This window comes from Nelumbo nucifera, chromosome 3 (assembly GCF_055504915.1).
Source record: "Nelumbo nucifera cultivar China Antique chromosome 3, China Antique-T2T, whole genome shotgun sequence".
Taxonomy (NCBI): domain Eukaryota; kingdom Viridiplantae; phylum Streptophyta; class Magnoliopsida; order Proteales; family Nelumbonaceae; genus Nelumbo; species Nelumbo nucifera.
Genome location: NC_142651.1, coordinates 20,949,343 through 20,966,828, shown reverse-complemented (window position 1 = coordinate 20,966,828; position 17,486 = coordinate 20,949,343). Strand labels below are relative to the sequence as shown.

The following is a 17,486-nucleotide window of genomic DNA, read 5'->3' as shown; positions in this document are numbered from 1 at the left end:
TATTTGAATTTTATAAAAGTGCTTTTTATGAAAGCACTTTTACGAAATCACTTCTATAAAAGTATTTTTATAAAAGTACTTTTACGAAAGCACATTTATGAAAGTACTTTTATGAAAGCACTTTTATAAAAGTACTTTTACAAAAGCACTTTTATGTTAGGAAAGTACTTTTACAAAAGGACTTTATAAAAGTACTCTTATCAAAGTATTTTTACGGAAGAACTTTTATGAATGCACTTTTATAAAATCACTTTATAAAAGCACTTTCTTAAAAATACTTTTATAAAAGTGATTTCGTAAAAATGCTTTCTGAAAAGTGCTTTCAAATGGTATATTTTGAAAATTTGAAAAAAAAATGATCCAGAACAAAATAGTCACATACCTTATTTACTTAAGTACTTATTAGAGAAAAAGACTACAAGCGCCCAATATAAAATAAGTAATTATTTAAAAAAAATAAACACATGAAAAAGTTGAATAAATACTTATTTGAATAAACACTTATTTTTAACTTAAACACTCCCAAATATCACCTAATTGTGAAGAAATGTGGCATAACCCGCAAAACTTGCAGTTGCAGTCGCCCTCGGCTCATCCTTCAACCTGAAGAAGCTGACCAGCAAAAGGAGAGTTCCAAAGCAAACCGCTGCGAAGACAAAACCCGACAAAGAAATGCCTTTCTTGGTATCTCCATTAGTGGGGAATCACCAGTTGGCCGAATTATCGTTGGCCTCTACGAAGATGTTCCAAATGGCTCTGCTAGGTTTCGAGTAAGTGGAGCAGAAGGGATTCGTATTGGCTACAGAAAAAGGAGTTACAACATGGAGGAGTTAGTGGATTGGACGTTGACAATCTCGTCAGAGAATGGAAAAAGGTGAGTGTGAAATGTCCAGGGACCAAGATTAGGCATGAGACAGCCTCCAAAGTTGAAGCTTCTCGCACGCAAAGGGAAGCTGGAGATTGACGAGGAAGAAGTGGGTATAACCCAAATGGAACAGAGTTTTTGATTGCCATCACTCCAGAGATTCTTTGGATCTGGATGTGGTGTGGCCGGTATTCCCCAACGGAGGAGGAGGAGGAGGTTCTCAACATCAGATCAGAGAATAACTAGCAACATCAAGAAGCTGCATTGCAACAGTTGAAGATGGAACCGTGGAAGCAGCCATATAACGCTTAGCCTCTTGGCTTTGCAGCTGGTCAAGACCAGCGATCTTAGCCTGTGTATGTAGACGATGGTAAGGATTTTGGGGCGTCTCCATGGCTCTAGAGCGAGACCAAAAATGCCTTGACGCAAAATACCAAATTATATTCAATAATCAATATTTAGGTTACATAACTAGGTTGGCTTTATATAATGCAGAGAGAGAAGATTACGAACGTTTGATGGCCAAAACATTTTACTAAAATGGCTAAACAAAAAGGGTGGTTGGAACTTGGAAGCTGTGAGGCGATTGTTCAGCAAGATATCTGCTTAGTTGGTCGGTTCTTCGTTACGTGGTTTGATCGTCACAGTAATCTAGGTGAGCAAAGTCAGGGCTAGGTATTCCTTTGCTCATCGCCCTTAGGCATTTTCATTGAATTCAATTATGAAAGGATTACAGGTAAACTGTTTTATCACAACTGGGTTCCATCTTATTGCAACTATGAGAACCTTGAGCTCATCAATGGTTGTAGGAAGAGTCATGTTCGGGATAGACGTGGTTGAGAAGATAACATAGGTAAAAACAGCACAACAGAATACAAGCTCTCCCTCTTTACGGTTGTAGGAAGTCACAAATTTATTCCTTCACCCCCTCTTTAGCGTGCCAGTATGCCACACTCTCACATTCATTTTTGTTGCGCGACGCGTGTGTGTGTGTGAGAGAGAGAGAGAGAAATCAAATGGGATCGGATTTATTGTTTCATGTAAATCCATTGATCTCTCGTGCAAACACCGTACACTGTTCAGGACATTTCAAGTAACTTGACTTAGGTCCAGTTCAACGCGGTTGAGTGCTCTGGTACAACAACCGTGAATACTCCATCAATCATTCTATATCCCAAAATTTGGTTCTCCAACCTTCAATTCTCAAAGACAAATAAGTCTAAGAGATGTTTAGGTTGGATATTGCAAACCCTCTTTTTCTAGATGAGAATGCAACAAAAGAGATACTTCATTTTGTTATTTCTCTATTACATACCAGTAGAGGTGCTTCAGCTCTCAGAGTGCATGAGCCATTTTTTATATGAAGATTCCATTTGTTAAACATGTTCATTTTAATCTTCAAATCCCACAGAAACTCCATTACTAGTGCTTGATGATCTTTTAGCTTGGTTCAAGAGTATGCTTCATCCTTTTCGTGGAGGGAGACATGAAAAGCTTTCGAACTGAAGCAATGGGATCATCCACCTGTGGAAAAGGTCAAAGTGCAGAGCTGAGAAACCCTACTTGAAATAATTGTTCTTGAATATAAAGATAGAATCAAGACAGTAATAAATTAACATGCCTCAGACATGGATGAAGATGAAACAGAGTCCGCCTGTAAAGGATGAGAGCACTCCTTCCTGCGATCTAAGGCATAAAGTGTTTGCTTCCATCCAGGCAATGAATTGGCTGTTGAGGATATCCAAGGGCAGAAATGTCTGTGTTGTTTGATTGGATCAAACTTCATAGTTTGGTCAAGTTCATCCTTCTTTTGATCCTTCCCTGCAATTACAGGAATGCTCTTATAAAAACTTGCAAAACTAATGTGTCATGGCAATTGGCAAAACGAAAAGACTGACCAAAGTTTGAGCATACACAAATGTTTATAAGATGAGCACTAACATGAGAGTATGTAAATAACAACCAGAGTATACAGGATTTCGTGATCATGAAAGCAATTGAAGTTTAAAAACAAATCAGGAAGAACAGACAGATTAAAGTACATCATCACCATCTAAGCCTTGTCTGAAGTTGGCTAACAAACAGATTTTAATAGAGGAAGAAAAATCAAGGGCTTCATCAATAGAATTAAGTGGAACGAATGAAGAAATTACGTATATATGTGCTTCATATCATGCATGAAACTAGAAAACTGTACATGAGAATTTTATTCACATAAATAAACTTACCTTCAGTCATGTCAAAGATCAAAATGAAAAATAGACAACTGCAGAGTTCTCTCTAATTTTCTATGTACCATTAATCCTAGAAGCACGTTCCAATGTGAAGGTGAGAGTTGCATAAAATGCATTTACTAAAGTTGCACATCAATAAATCAGTGTATCAAAGGGCCTAAGGCATTAGGCAACACCTTGTCTCTGTGGCAATGTCAAGGTGTATTGCCATTCTTGTCAAGGTGTATTGCACCTAAGAATGGCTGTCAAAATTAGAAATAGGGGTGCAAATGGATCGGATCATGATCCAATCCGATCCCATTTGGCCAAATTCGGATCATCCCTGTTCGGATCTTCAGATTGAATTCGGATCCCCCCTACCCGATCCGATATATATTATATATTTATAAATATTTTATATTATTTATTTTTTATAAAAAACCATGTATATATATGATGAGAATAATTAAAAAAATACTTCTATTTTTTGTTTTTACTTTATTTAAATTAATATATTTTATTTTTCTTTTAATAATTTATTAATTTTTAAAGAAAACAAGTTGGATCGGATCAGATCCAATCCGAAGATACGACTTACCGATAGGATTCAAATTCAAATTGAGTCCTATCAGATCTGATCGGATCCGACATGAACAGTGTCAGATCGGATTCGAATATACCCTGATTCGAATCCAATCCGATCTGTTTGCATCCCTAATTAGAAATATCTGTTACATAATAAATATATCTAATTACCAAGTAATTGCATATATAACTGGTAGAAACAACTCCAAAACTCCTTTAAAGGAAATAATGTTAACTTCAATCTCTCTAATTTCTATCTTCTCCCTATCCCTCCAAGGAAAAAAAAAACTCATCAGACCTAAACTGCTGCAAATTTACCTATTAAAATGTTAATAATGTTACATACTACAATCTTAATTTATTATATTTTTAATATAAAAAAAGCTACATATTGAGATCTTTTCTGCAATATATCCAAGTGCCATGATTGCCTTAATGGCAACCATGCTAGGCAAGTCAACTGCCTAGTGCCTAGGCAACACTGAGTATATTTCAGCATACACGTGTTTATCACACTAAAGCCATTCAAATAGGCCTTAAGCTTGTAAACAAAATCCCAATTACATAAGAAAAAGGGAATTTGTACTAATGCCCTGGAAATTCTTTAACCACCTCTGAAATCTGCATTCCAATTTCAACGGAAAAAGTATGGTACTGGAAAGTTGCAAGTGAGGGACATGAAGGCAGACAGCCAACTCTGCACCTATAACTGCAAGCAGTCTACTGGATCCCAACCACATGCTTTGAAACTGTGCCAAGCTGGACATTTTGGACCTTCAACCAAACATATCTATATATGTATGTATTTACTAAACCTGGAAGCTATAGTTAGGCTAAGGGGATAAGGCTTTGTTGAATTGTTGAGTGTGTGTGTTAAATTGAATTGGGACTACACCAAGAATGAGACTAAACCTGGAAGCATACTTTTGATAGATACATTAAAATGCTGGGATATGTTAAATTGAATGACACTACACCAAGAATGCGCAAGATCTATTGTTGAGTAATTGAAGTTCTAACTGAGCAAAACCCTTCATTGCCGGGGATAGGGGTGTCCATGAAAAACCGAAAAACCAAAAAAAACGAACCGATAGGACCGGTTCGGTTTGCAAAACTTGTCCATGACACCCCCAGCCAGGGAGACTATAAAACCTTAGCAATACTTCAATCACAAGATCTCCCTTCATATTGAATAATTGCTAATGTGGTTAGTCCTTCTAATGATTACTCACTTTACTGAGTAGTCACTCTCTAACCAAATGCTGCATCACTGTGTATATGCATTACCACTTGCTAGATCAAATGCAAGACCATGCTATTTAACAGAATAAATTTGCAAGGAAAAATACACATGAAGATCTATGGATTCAACCCAGAAGAAAATACTCACCACTGAGAAGAGAAACAAAGGAATATAAGAAATTTTGAGAGTTTAAACTAAAAGAATATATTCATTGTTCCAAGAATGTCTAGAAATTGTGGTTTTCACTAAAGAAAATAAAAAAGAGAAGTATGAATATGTTATAATCTTGGGAAATGATGGCTTATGGCATGCATATAATCAAGTTGAGGATTTACAAAAAGCAAGAATACTAAACGAAGGCAATAAAAGCACACTCAAAGTTATTAAATGTGATAATATGAAAACAGAACTAAAAGAAAAAAAAACATAGGTTTACCAAACCCATATTCCACAACAACTTCGTTAATGACAGAAGAGTGCAGCCTACCTTTTGCTTCCTCTACTTTCTGTTTGTCAACTGCTAGGTCCATGGAGATATGGAAATCAGGACAACCCTTTCCCAGATTTATCTTACTGGACAAATCCTCATTTGCATTGACTTCCAGATGAGATGCAGCATGTAAAGATTCATGAGTGTTATCCTCTTGATGATTGCAACAATCAGCTTCAATCATCAAAGATGAGTTGTTCTTACTAATTTGCTTGTTCCAATCTGGGCCATTAGCATCTTCAGTTGTTTCAGGAATTGAATCTTTAACTTCAACGGTAAGGCTAACTTGTTTTTCTGCATTCATATTTCTAGCATCTTCTGCATCTTCATGCAATGTATCATTTTGATCTTCCGAGTCTTTGCATGCACCAATTGCCTTGTGGGAAGGAAGTCCTACTATACTGGTATCTTCTGGAGAGATGTCATGATCATATGCAACTGTGTTTTTCATTCCACTCAAGTTCTGGTCCAAACAAGACACCTGACCATCATTTCTAGAAAGAGAATGTCCATCATTTGTTTTGTTTTTTGAACTCTCCATACCTTCTGGCTGAATACCTTGTTCATTACGAGTGTCAGCGTCATCTTTTTCTTGCTGCGGCAAATTGTTTTTCTGCGACTGGAATTGTACATTTTCTTCATTCATGCACGATGTAGTAGACAAGATATGATATCTAGCATCATAGTTAGTAGATAATCCAGCTCTCAAATGTCGGCTGATAATGGGCAAAGAAACTCTTGCTCTGTAGTCCTGTTTTGTTGGTGGAGGCCCCCCTGCAATTGTCAAATTTAATTTCAGTGATTTTTCTTTTGATGATGTTGCACCATTGCAGCCAGTATCATTGGTGCACCCCCTATTATCAACATGATTTTCCTTGTCTGCATTGTGAGCTACTGGATTCCCCAAGGCATAGCTAACTGCATTTTCACCAGGATTATTTGAAACATTTTTACCATTGACCTCAGAAAATCCAACAAATCTGAATAGTTCCAAAGGCTGTGGAACAGTAGCAAAGGCCCATAATCCAACACTGGCTCCACAAAGCCCACAATCTAGAACAACAGAATCTGGATCAGATTGATGTCCAAGAGTTGGGGAGTCATTATCCACCTGAGTAACCTCATCGTCACTGGAACGTGGATAGATAACAATACCAGAACCATGTCCATTAACAATCTGTGGAGAATACCGTGAAAGCTGAGCATCTTTTGCAGATTGACTTGCTAGATCTTTGCATTCAACCACATAAGGTAATAAACGAGGTTCCCATCCACATAAACTGATGAGCTTTTGAGCCTGCAAAATGCTTCAGCTTTCAGCTAGCAATTAGAAGGTGCAGTTACAAACAATTAGGAACTGTTTAATTGAGGAAAGTAATAATGAATTGTGTGCAAGAAATTATCAGCAGCAGACATTATAAACACTTTAAACTGAGACAAAAATACAAAATGAAGCAATCTAGAAATGCAACAATGTTACTATTGATGTTTACAAGGGATATACAACACAGAATTATCAACAGCATGCACAAGAAACTGTATAATTGAAACAAGGATTTGGAACATTTTTTGACTTATTAGGGATTTATGCTTTTTCCTTTGATGGATAGGAATTTGATACGTCTTTTTCTATAAATATAGGAATCTAAAACTTCTTAATTTATAAATTGATTTAAATGGAAGAAAATGACAAGGAAGTATGGAAGGAAGGATTACTTAATCCTAGCCAGAAAGGAAAGCTATTTGACCCCAAGAAAACAAAAAAGGGTAACTAGATAACTAGTGAAAATCATCTGAGGGATCTCTGTTGGTCTTGTATGACCTATCATGAAAAGCCCTCTCCACAAAACAGGTAACTAGTTAAAGTTGATCATCAACTTAACTTTGTCAACTACAGGGCTTGGAGTTGCAGGAATAATAGATCTAGCAACTTCCAGACCTGACTGCATTACATGCCAAACAGGTTAAATGGATGTTAATGACTGCAAACAGACACTGAGAGGACATTAATTTTCTTGTCCATTAATAAAAATCACTTACAAAATTTACCTCATGAAATATCAGTAACAGCAAAACATTGACATGATATATTCCCAAAAAAGAGAGCTTATCTAGAACATGTGGGAAGGTCTGTAGGGCTAAAATTTTTTCCATGATTAGGAGAGGAATTCAGAGACTCCTGTCCGGTGCCAAACTAATTTTCCATGTAGTTTCCTGTATAGTTTAGATTCCTTAACAAAATGGCCTGACTAGCAAACTCATTCCCGAAACAACCCAGGAATCTTTTCATGTGGCAGGTCAAGTTAGTTTGGAGCTTAAAAGGAGTCTCCATATTCCTTCCTACATCCTATACCTATAGAAAAAATCTGGCCCAAGAAACTATGCAACATTTTCAACTCATTTTCATAGCTAACTTTAAAATAAAAAAATTAAAAATTTAAACTTAGAATGTAGGGAAAAATCCTATACAAGGTTCCATATTAAGCTGATGTGAACAGGGGGAATGAACACATTGCCAATCCAGAGGGTCCTCTATCTGATAGACCATAGAATTTATCCACATTGCAAACATAGATTGGGGAGACATATACAGCTTCTGCTAGTAGAATTAAACCTGATAATACAAGTTGGAAGACCCTGTATCCAATTGATTGCCTAGGTACTCAGTTGTAGAAGCATCAGCAGATTCAAAGCCATAGTCTAGCAGTGGAGATTGTTTCAGAAAGTGTTCCAACTGAGGGCTCCTCATAGAATCAATAGCTGAAGATGAAATTACAGGAAGAGCTGAAAGTCCCAAAAGTGCACGAGAGCGCTTTCTGTATCCATCAACCAAAGCGGGAGCAGCTGTTGGTGGAAATTGTGCTACTGCTTCATCACAAGCATTGTCGATCCATGGACAAAGTAGTTTGTGCCCATTATCCAGTTTTAAGCTGAATACTGCTGCTGCCTTTTCAACTGAAAGAACACATTATGGAATTGTCATATCAAGTCAATGGACTAGAATATTGCTGACAGTTTGCCAAACCAAGTCATATTGGTTGCAATAGCAAGTAGCATTACCATACCTTGCTGCTGTGTCCAAGAAGAAGGAGTGGAGAAGAGGAGGCGTGCTCCACATGCCTCACAAGCAATGATGTCCGTTTCTACATTGATCCATCCTCTCCTGGAACAGTTTACAGCACTCATTACCTGAATAAGATGAAAGACACTATCATTTCCAGTTTCATAACATAAAAGTAATGCTCCACAACTTAACCATGGAGAAAAAAAGAAATATGAAATTGTTCATCCTTCCATGCTAAAATGTTAACAATGTTATTTATATACACCATACCAAATTTTGGCTTCTTCACCACTAATATTAAAAAGTATGGAAAGCAGATCAGGTGACTTATAAATACCTACATAATGAACTACAAACTAAAGCACACAACCAATAAACCAAAGCAGGCACCATAAATAATAAATAATATAAATCTTCAGCTAATGTATTATCTAAATCACTGAGACCATGAACGTAATCAGAATAATTTTCAGCTAAATCTGTCACTACAAGCACTATACTAAAATGTTCCCTATGATAAATATCAACGAACGCATTGCATGAACAAGGACAGCAACACCTACAGAGAATAGGAAAGGAAGCATCAGTCCTCATAAAACTGCTTGGAAGTGGCAATATCAAATTTTCTAATGATTCTATTTTTTGGTCAATCTGAGTTTCTTTTGAGTTATATTATAAGGCCTTTATTTCAAGCAGGTTGAATGGAATAATAGCAGAAAGCAATGTTTTAAAAAGATGGAGGCAGGCATTCCACTATCCTAATGTGTGAGGTGTAAACCAGAATACAAGAGGCTCAAGCCTCCTGGGCATAGATTTGTTAATTAATAAATAAAAAATATGGTAAATATCCAAAAAAGGAAAAACAAATATGAGAATTTAGAAATTTTCACGTTTTCAGTTTATAATAATAAGATCATTACATATAAATATAAAACTGAAGTATCATCAATCATAATCATGTATACTGAGCTATCAGCACATCACTTGCAAAGTTGCAAATCACAATTTCAGAATTAACAATTCACATAAATTGCATAACATTAACATAAACTAGTGTGCAAATTCATATTTAGATGAATGTAAATCATTGAAAGCAATTAACAGCAAGCATTTTTTACAATTTCAGGTGAAGCGTGTATTACTGGTTACTAACCTTTTTTGGTAAATACTGGTGGGTAGAGAGAACTAAGATGTAAAAATATAAATGCAAGAAGCATCTTTACAGCTAAAGCTTATGCCTTGTCCTTTACAGCTACAACTCGAAGCTTCTTTTGCTTTAAGGCAACCAGAAAACATAAGATGTCTGCTTGTTTTCTCTATCTTAAATGAGATGGATTTGTCATTTGGCAGATTTTTCTCATTTATGTTATGTTAATATGTAAAGGGGAACATGATTAAATGGTACCCTAATTTTTCTCATTTGGCAGATGCCTGCTTGTTTACACCTTTTTACATGCCTGGAGCTTGCCTCAAGGTGTACACTTCCAGCACTATTTACAATGCTGGTAGAAAGCTTCAATCATAGTTTTTTATTTGAAATATGCTGTCCATCATTGCTGAAGTTTGTAGTTTTCTTCCCATGTGGATCTAAAAACAGGAAGGGAATCCAAAATACCAAATCAGGAGTTGGATCAAATGTCGGGTAGGAAAAACAACTCAAACTATTGCGTTACGCATCATAGCGTAGTTTATTTAGCTCATTTCTAGCTGACTGATAAATAAAAGAATTAACAATAATTAAAACAAATAATGATGTTTTTAGATTGTTGATAAAGAGGGGAAGAGGGGCGAGAGTGATGCCAAAACCGAACCTTGGGCTTGCCGAACCATGTCATTGACTTGAATGTGGCTAACCTCCTCATAAGATCCCCTCGATCCCACGGTCTGCAAAGCGGAGCCTGCGCCGACCCAACCTGGACGGCGGAACAATTCAGCCCTCCGACGGTGTCCCTTCCCGAGCTTGATTCAGCCATCGACGTACTTAATGTAAAGTTCCCGCCCTTTTTACCCCTTGAAGACTGTATTTCAGGTGAACTAGCAAAATCGAAACAAAACAAGATTAATTAAAAACGTTGCATCTTTAGCTGCTAAAAACGATTAGAATCGTCTATACGATCCAAAGGGGTACGCATCCAGGTGAGAAAAAAGAACCTGGGGGCACTTCTGGGTCTGGGAGCACGGAAGAGCTTGTCCATGATAGAATTGAACCTCTTCTCTGAATCTTCAGCCATGGCTTCTGGACGATCCACGCGGCAGTTGAGCTTTTTATTCTGGAATCTTCACCCTGCCACTGAAACCATGTCTATCTCCCTCGGTCTCTGTCTCTGTCTCCCTGGATCTCGATAACGAATGAACTCCCTTTTGCTGATACTCGGAAGGGTTCGGACTTGGGAGCGTGAGTCTAGTCCTCAAGCCGTCGAGACTCAAGAGTTCCTTGAACACAAAACTGGCGTGCAGGTGCCGCCCAACACCGCTAGCCCCAGTTTCGGGCTTCTTCTAACCGTGAGCTAGACAAGCTATGAAGCTGATGAGTAAATGAGTAGTTGGGCTACATACACCATTCGGGCCTTATGGGCCACCATACATCTTTCCCTTGTTCAGGAGGCCCATCACAAAACCTTATGGGCCTTCCCATCTACATTTCCTTTTTTATTTAAAAATTAATATATATATATGTACATGTACTATTATGGTAATAAGGGAGTGAAACTTCTTTTAACCAAAATACTCTTATTTTAGAATTTATTCCCTCTCTGATTGTGAGCGTTAAAAATGTATTTTGAATTACTACTTTTCACCTCACTTAACTGTCATTCTCTATTATTATACCTTACATATATTTAACCATTATTTTTTCACAAATAGATTTTGATAATTGGCCCAATACTTTTAACAAAATAAAACCCATGTTTTTAAACTGACCCAAACATGAAACCTTCTTCTATCCACATAGCGGGTAAGAAATTCAACCATCCAAGTCAAATGGGTTGAACTCATGATGTCATATTTAAATAATAATAAGATAAAAACACAAAAATATGATAAAATATATAAACTTTGTAAATAAACATTGGGTTACGTCTATAATTCATCATAACAAATTAAAGTAAGTTTGACAAACAATAATGATTTTTATATGCAAATAAATAGAAAAAATTGGACACATATTATTCCATCCTCATCTAAATTTGTTATGTGCAAAGAATGTGCACATTTTCTAGCTTAAAAAAAAAAAGCAACAAAATCCATTTTAAGTATGGATCTCAATGAGTTGGGTAAAATGATAAACCCAGCTTGACCTAACCATATAGGGTCAGGTTAGGGTGAGGTCTATTCAAGTACAGGGTTGAGTTAGGGTTTTTATTCCTTGACCAAGGTTGGGTTTGGATTTTGCCTAGGGTGCCCAACAAAAATCGAAATGAAGAACCAAATCAAACAAAAAAAATTGGTTAACCAAGCTGAAGCCGATCAATTCGGTTTTAGTTCAATATTTTTCAAAAGCTAGTAGTACTAATTCAGTTTTTGGTTATGGTTTGAAGGAAAAGGTAGGGAAAGGAAGGGAAAGATAAGGAAACCCATACAATGTTTGTAAAGGTTTCCCTACATTTCCCTATTTTTTCCTTCAAACCAAACACAACCTAAAAGAAAAAAATCAACAGCTAACCAAATTTACTGGTATATATATTTATATATTGTATGCATTTTTAATATATTATATATAGAGATCTATATGCATTATATATATAATTATCTATTTATAATAAAGTATGTATAATATAATATACATGTTTATAATACATTATATTATATATTGCAATATAATAAACCAAGAAATCACAGAACCAAATCGGTCAAAAACCAAACTGATCAACCAGTTAACCGATTGGTTTTGATTTGCAGTTTTTAAAAAACCGATGGTATTGGTTTGGTTCCAAAATAATCCCATGAGCACCTCTAGTTTTGGATGATCCAAATCTATAAAGTCAAGATACTCCTACATATTTTACATTCATGGGTTTCAAGCTCTTTTTGATGAAATCTAGGTACAAATCAAGGCTAGTTACCCAAAAAAAAAGCTAGAAATTAAGGTTGAAAGTATTACTGCACGTGTTTTACATTCCATTTTTTATGTGGGCTTTATAATCCTATATTAGAAATACAGTAAAAATAATAATATATTGGGTAAAAGACTTAAACATACCCTCATGTTTCATAAATCGACTTAAACACACCCTAAGTTTTGAAATTGCAATTATAAACTCTTTTACCTTTCATTGTTTTTCAAAATTTCAAAAGAGAACCATAAAACAGAAACCAAAGAGAAAAATGAAAACCTACTGTTCAGGTTTAACTTATGAATTGGCAGACTAAGTGTTAGAGAATAAAATTTATTCAAGGACCTCACTTAGAACCGAATTTTTCTTTCAAAAGTCATTAGATGAAACCCACCGTCAACCAAGTATACATTTAGTATGGGAATTTTTTTTCACATATTTCAAGAAAATTAATTGCAATAGAAGACCAAAACAAAAGACATAAAGGGTTCTCTAAAATAACAACCCGTGCTGGTTGGCGAGAAGAGTATAACGAACAACGACCCTTATCAATCAGCGGGGATGCGGTTAAAAGAGTTCAGGTTTCCATGCTCATCATAAATCTCAAGTTTTATGCGGAAAGAATAGAGGAAGAAGTCAGAATGGTGGATGTATGATCCTGATGCCTTGAAATTCCTTGCCAATACCTCAATTTGATAGAAAATTTCTATGTAAAATAATGGTTTCAGCTTTTGGAACAATCTCCCAATCTCTCTCTATGCAGTCCGTGTTTTCTTGCTTTGTTTTTGGTACTCTTATCTTATTGGCACAATATAGTAAGCACATTCAATGAATATGTAATAAATATTTTGACAATTGTTGAAAATGATTTTTAATTTTTTTCAAAGATAGACTTGGGGTATTTTAAGAAACAGGTGTCAAAAATTTTTCTATGTGCTCACAACCTTGTGCCTACCTGACTTCTTCAACTTCTACACGTCATAATTCCAATTACCCTACGTCCCCACCTTGATATCGCTGGCATGGTCACAGATCCATACAGGATTTATCATTCAAGGGTTAGAACCTAGTGGTAGAAAAGCTATTGTTATTTGTTAGTATTAATTTATATTCTATAGCTGAATGAAGCTCTGATTTGATAGTGCAAAGCAAATAGGTATCAAGTATTGGTACGTTCTTGTATGTAAAAGCCCAATAGAACCAAGCAGTCAGAGAGATGTCCATGTTGAACTTAGAAGCATTTCAATTGGCATAAATAGGGTCTTTGAAATATTAAAGAGATCATTTAAGTCACATGCATGCTAACCTTTCCTTAGTACAGGGTATTTTTAAGTCTAATTGGGTCAACCTACAAGGTATATTTAAGTCCACCTTTTAATCATTTTTTGAAGTCTTAGGGTATGTTTAAGTCTTTTACCCTAAAATATATAAAGATGCTAGAAAATACATGCATGATGCCTATTTTAGGCTATATTTAGGAGTGTCCAATGGGGCTTTTTGTTCGGAGAAGTCAAAAGTCGATAAAAATGGTTTGGTGAAAAACTCCAAACGGTCTTTTTGCATAATTGGTGACCAACCAATAAAAAGTTCTGTTTCAGGAAAGCTCGTTTTATAAAGTGGCTTTAGGAAGAATTTGGGTATGTGCATACTGCATAGCATGCATAATATTTGGATTTGTACATATTTTATATAAGTGTGGGTCATGGATATTTACACATAAAAACATACACATATTACATATGTATACATACATACATACATACATACATACATACATACATACATACATATGCAGACCATAAATACGTAATTAAATGTGTCTGGAATACAAATCAAAATGATGTAGTCCCCACTTTATATGCGATAGAATTGAGGTAAGGAGATGATGGAAAAAATTTCTGCAACAAAATTTATTGCCAATTGGTGCATTAAATGAAACAAAAAGTGCAAGTTTGGATCAGGTAGGGATGCAAATCAAAGTCACAAACGAATGCATACAAAACTGAATCGGGTGCAAAATTTGTATGTAGTTCATATTTGTATAACAAACAAAAGCCTTAAAATCATATTTCCGGCCTTTCTACACATATCATTCGTTAATATACACTCTCTATCTTTGTATATATCCTGTTATCAAATTTCTTTTATTGTTTTTGGTAAAAAATATATTAAGCAAAAAAAAAAAAGGAAAAAAAAAACAAATAACTTAGGACCAACAAAAGATACCACAAGCAACAGATTCAAATGAGACCAAGAAGAAACAAACACCAAAGTGGATAACTAAATGGGTCAACTAAACAAAGAGAAACAAACAAACAAGGAAAAACAAGAAACAAAGACCTCCACCAACGCAATGCAAAGGCCATTAAAATACGGTTAGCTTGTTTATTCAATGTAGATAGCATGGTCATCAGTTGTGGTAGATTTCGACACTAAGAGCTCCACCAACCAACTTAGGGGCACCAAAAGACCTTCCCTGATTCTACGTAGCCTCTTGCTGTTAGAATTATTCATGGGTTGGGCTTTGGGCTCGGGTTTTGGGCTGGGTCCATTAGAATTTTGATAAAATTCAAGCTCAAGCCTGGCCCATGAACAAGTTAATACTTGCTGTAACTGCATGAGCAGCACCATTTCCCTTGTGCTAGGTAAAGTTGAAGCAGCCTTCCAAATTTTGACATATATGAAGAATACCTTAAAGCAATAAAATGAATTCTTTTAAGGAATGGTCTACCATATAAATGTTCTTGTTTTCATTTGTTTTTAGAAGTGTACATCAATCAAAAAGGCAAAAAAAAAAAATTTCTTAAACTATACTTTTTTATTTTGAAAAGCAAAAACAAATTTGTTTTATGTTTTTTGATTAAAAAACAAGAATACATGTTTTTAAAACCATCAAAATGCTGGTTTTTAAAACAAAAAAAAATTGTAGTACAAAAGTTATATAGTTCTGGAACATGATATTCAATTAATAATAAGATGAAAACACATTCTTTAAACTGGAAATTTAAGAACACAATTTTGGTTTCGGTTTTGAAAACAAAAGGCTGTATTTATGACCAACAACATGTTTTATGTTTTTATTGTTTTAAGAACCAATTTGTTTTCAAATTAGTTGGCATTATTTTATTTTTATACTTATCAGCAAGAAAAACAATTCACATTGGAGAACAACTCTTTAACAATGTTGACCAATCAGAGGCAATCAAATTCCAAGCAAACTCGGTTACACTCCTTTAAAATAAGGGTTCAAACATTCTTTAACATTAATGATCTATGCTTGATGAGCCAAAATTACTCTTGGCCTTCTCATTCATTAAAATTCCTATCTATGATCATTTTAAGCTGGGCGAATTTCTTAAATACTTCTATGGTTTAACTAATTAACTAACTCTATCCTTATTGTTTATATATTGTTTTAAAGTATTCCTACCATTTGTGACAATTGAAATGTCAAATTTACCCTCTACTATTTTCAAATTTTCAAAATAAACACATATCTGATGAAAATTTTGAGGTAGCTGAGGAAACACCACAAGTTCACGCCTCAAATGGAGATCTTTGTCTGCAACTCTGCAAATATGATCTCTATCAAATCTGATCAGTCCAAATTTGGATCAGATTTGACACTAATGGCGGACAGAGTGGAAAGACAGACGATTCCATCCCAAGTTCTCTGTAGTCGTTATGCAACAGCTAATGAGATTTTTCAGTAAATTTTTTTTCGTGAAAAAATAAATAAAAAACATTACCTGAGTTTTCCATTGCGTCTCTAGTTTGATTCATCAGTCATAAGAGGCTTTAATCCATACACTCTATGATGATTTCTTTTGTATCGAGACACTGTATTTGATCACTCTCCTTCATATAGGTATTTCTTCTTCTCCTATAGGTTCAGTCTTTTTGATAGATATTAGATTTGCAGATTAGATAGAATTTGATCTCTGTCAACTCGGAGGAGAACAATCCAAATTCCGATCTCTGTCAAATTTGATCCACCAATTCGGGTAAAAATTGAAATTAAGCAAAAACTAGAGAAAATCACCCCTAGTATTAGACGTATGGATCTCTCAGCCTAGCTCCACAACCATTGGCACCAGCGTTTTCCTTTTTTCTTATGGTCATCCTCATCGACCCTCTCTTCTTTTCCTCTGCCATGGCTTTGAGCTTCGACCTTGGCCAGCCCAGAGATTGTCTTTGCAGGTTGGGAGAAGCAGACAAAGAGCTCTCTCTCTCTCTCTAGTGTTGCATCTTGACAATCACTAGCTTTTTTTTTTTCCTCTTATTTTGGAGAAAGGATATTATTGCCATTTTGTTGAAACTATAATAGTCACATGGTGTGGCATGTGAGCGAATTGTAATGGAATTCTAACGGTAAAAGAATAATTAGTCAATTATTATAAAACTTAAGGGTAATTTAAGACAATATATAAACAATAAAAATAGAGTTAGTCAATTAGCTAAATCATAAGATTAATTTAAGAATTTTACCCTTTTAAAATTTGCTTTAATATGATTTTCAAATCTCAAATTGAGTTGTCAATGGAAGGCAGGACAAATCTTTTGTTTGGATTAGTATCACTTTTTTTTGGATAAATATTGGGTTAAAATCATTAAAATAAGGAAAAAAACTATGCACCGGAAAAACATGATACCGTAAGCGTTTTGTGCAATCAAATTCCCCATGAATTTTAATAAATAGCGGTTACCACTTTATGACACCAGTTATTTGGTTAAAAGTTTTATCCAGTGTAGTCAAACCCTTAATCTTGTTTTCCAGATAATGAAAGAGTTGTTGCAATTGCAACTTGCAAGGATTAAAATGTCCTTTTCTTTTCAACCAAATTATTTTTCAAGTTCACAATTATTTTGGCCCTCCAATTATTGAAAGGACGCATTTTCCACTCTACGGCCTAAATTGCTGCCAAACCAGATACTTCTAACCAAATTGCACGTGACTAGAGCACGCATGAT

At 35.3% G+C, this 17,486-nt stretch overlaps 1 protein-coding gene across 2 annotated transcripts; it reads right to left on the bottom strand.

Moving 5' to 3' along the window:
* Positions 1-2,135: 2,135 nt before the first annotated feature.
* LOC104601037 (C3HC zinc finger-like protein) lies at positions 2,136-16,796 on the bottom strand. 2 transcript variants are annotated; one of them, XM_088901271.1, is made up of 8 exons: positions 16,265-16,796; positions 10,612-10,967; positions 10,272-10,494; positions 8,462-8,585; positions 8,011-8,351; positions 5,394-6,693; positions 2,487-2,686; positions 2,136-2,389 (listed from the first exon to the last, which is right to left on the bottom strand). In XM_088901271.1, the coding sequence occupies exons 2-8, from the start codon at positions 10,689-10,691 to the stop codon at positions 2,306-2,308; spliced, it is 2,352 nt and encodes a 783-aa protein (XP_088757397.1). In that variant the 5' UTR covers positions 10,692-10,967; positions 16,265-16,796; the 3' UTR covers positions 2,136-2,305. The 2 variants fall into 2 exon arrangements, with proteins under 2 accessions (XP_088757397.1, XP_010262525.1); XM_010264223.3 differs by lacking the exon at positions 16,265-16,796 and having other exon boundaries at positions 10,612-10,979.
* Between the last annotated feature and the right edge of the window lie 690 nt (positions 16,797-17,486).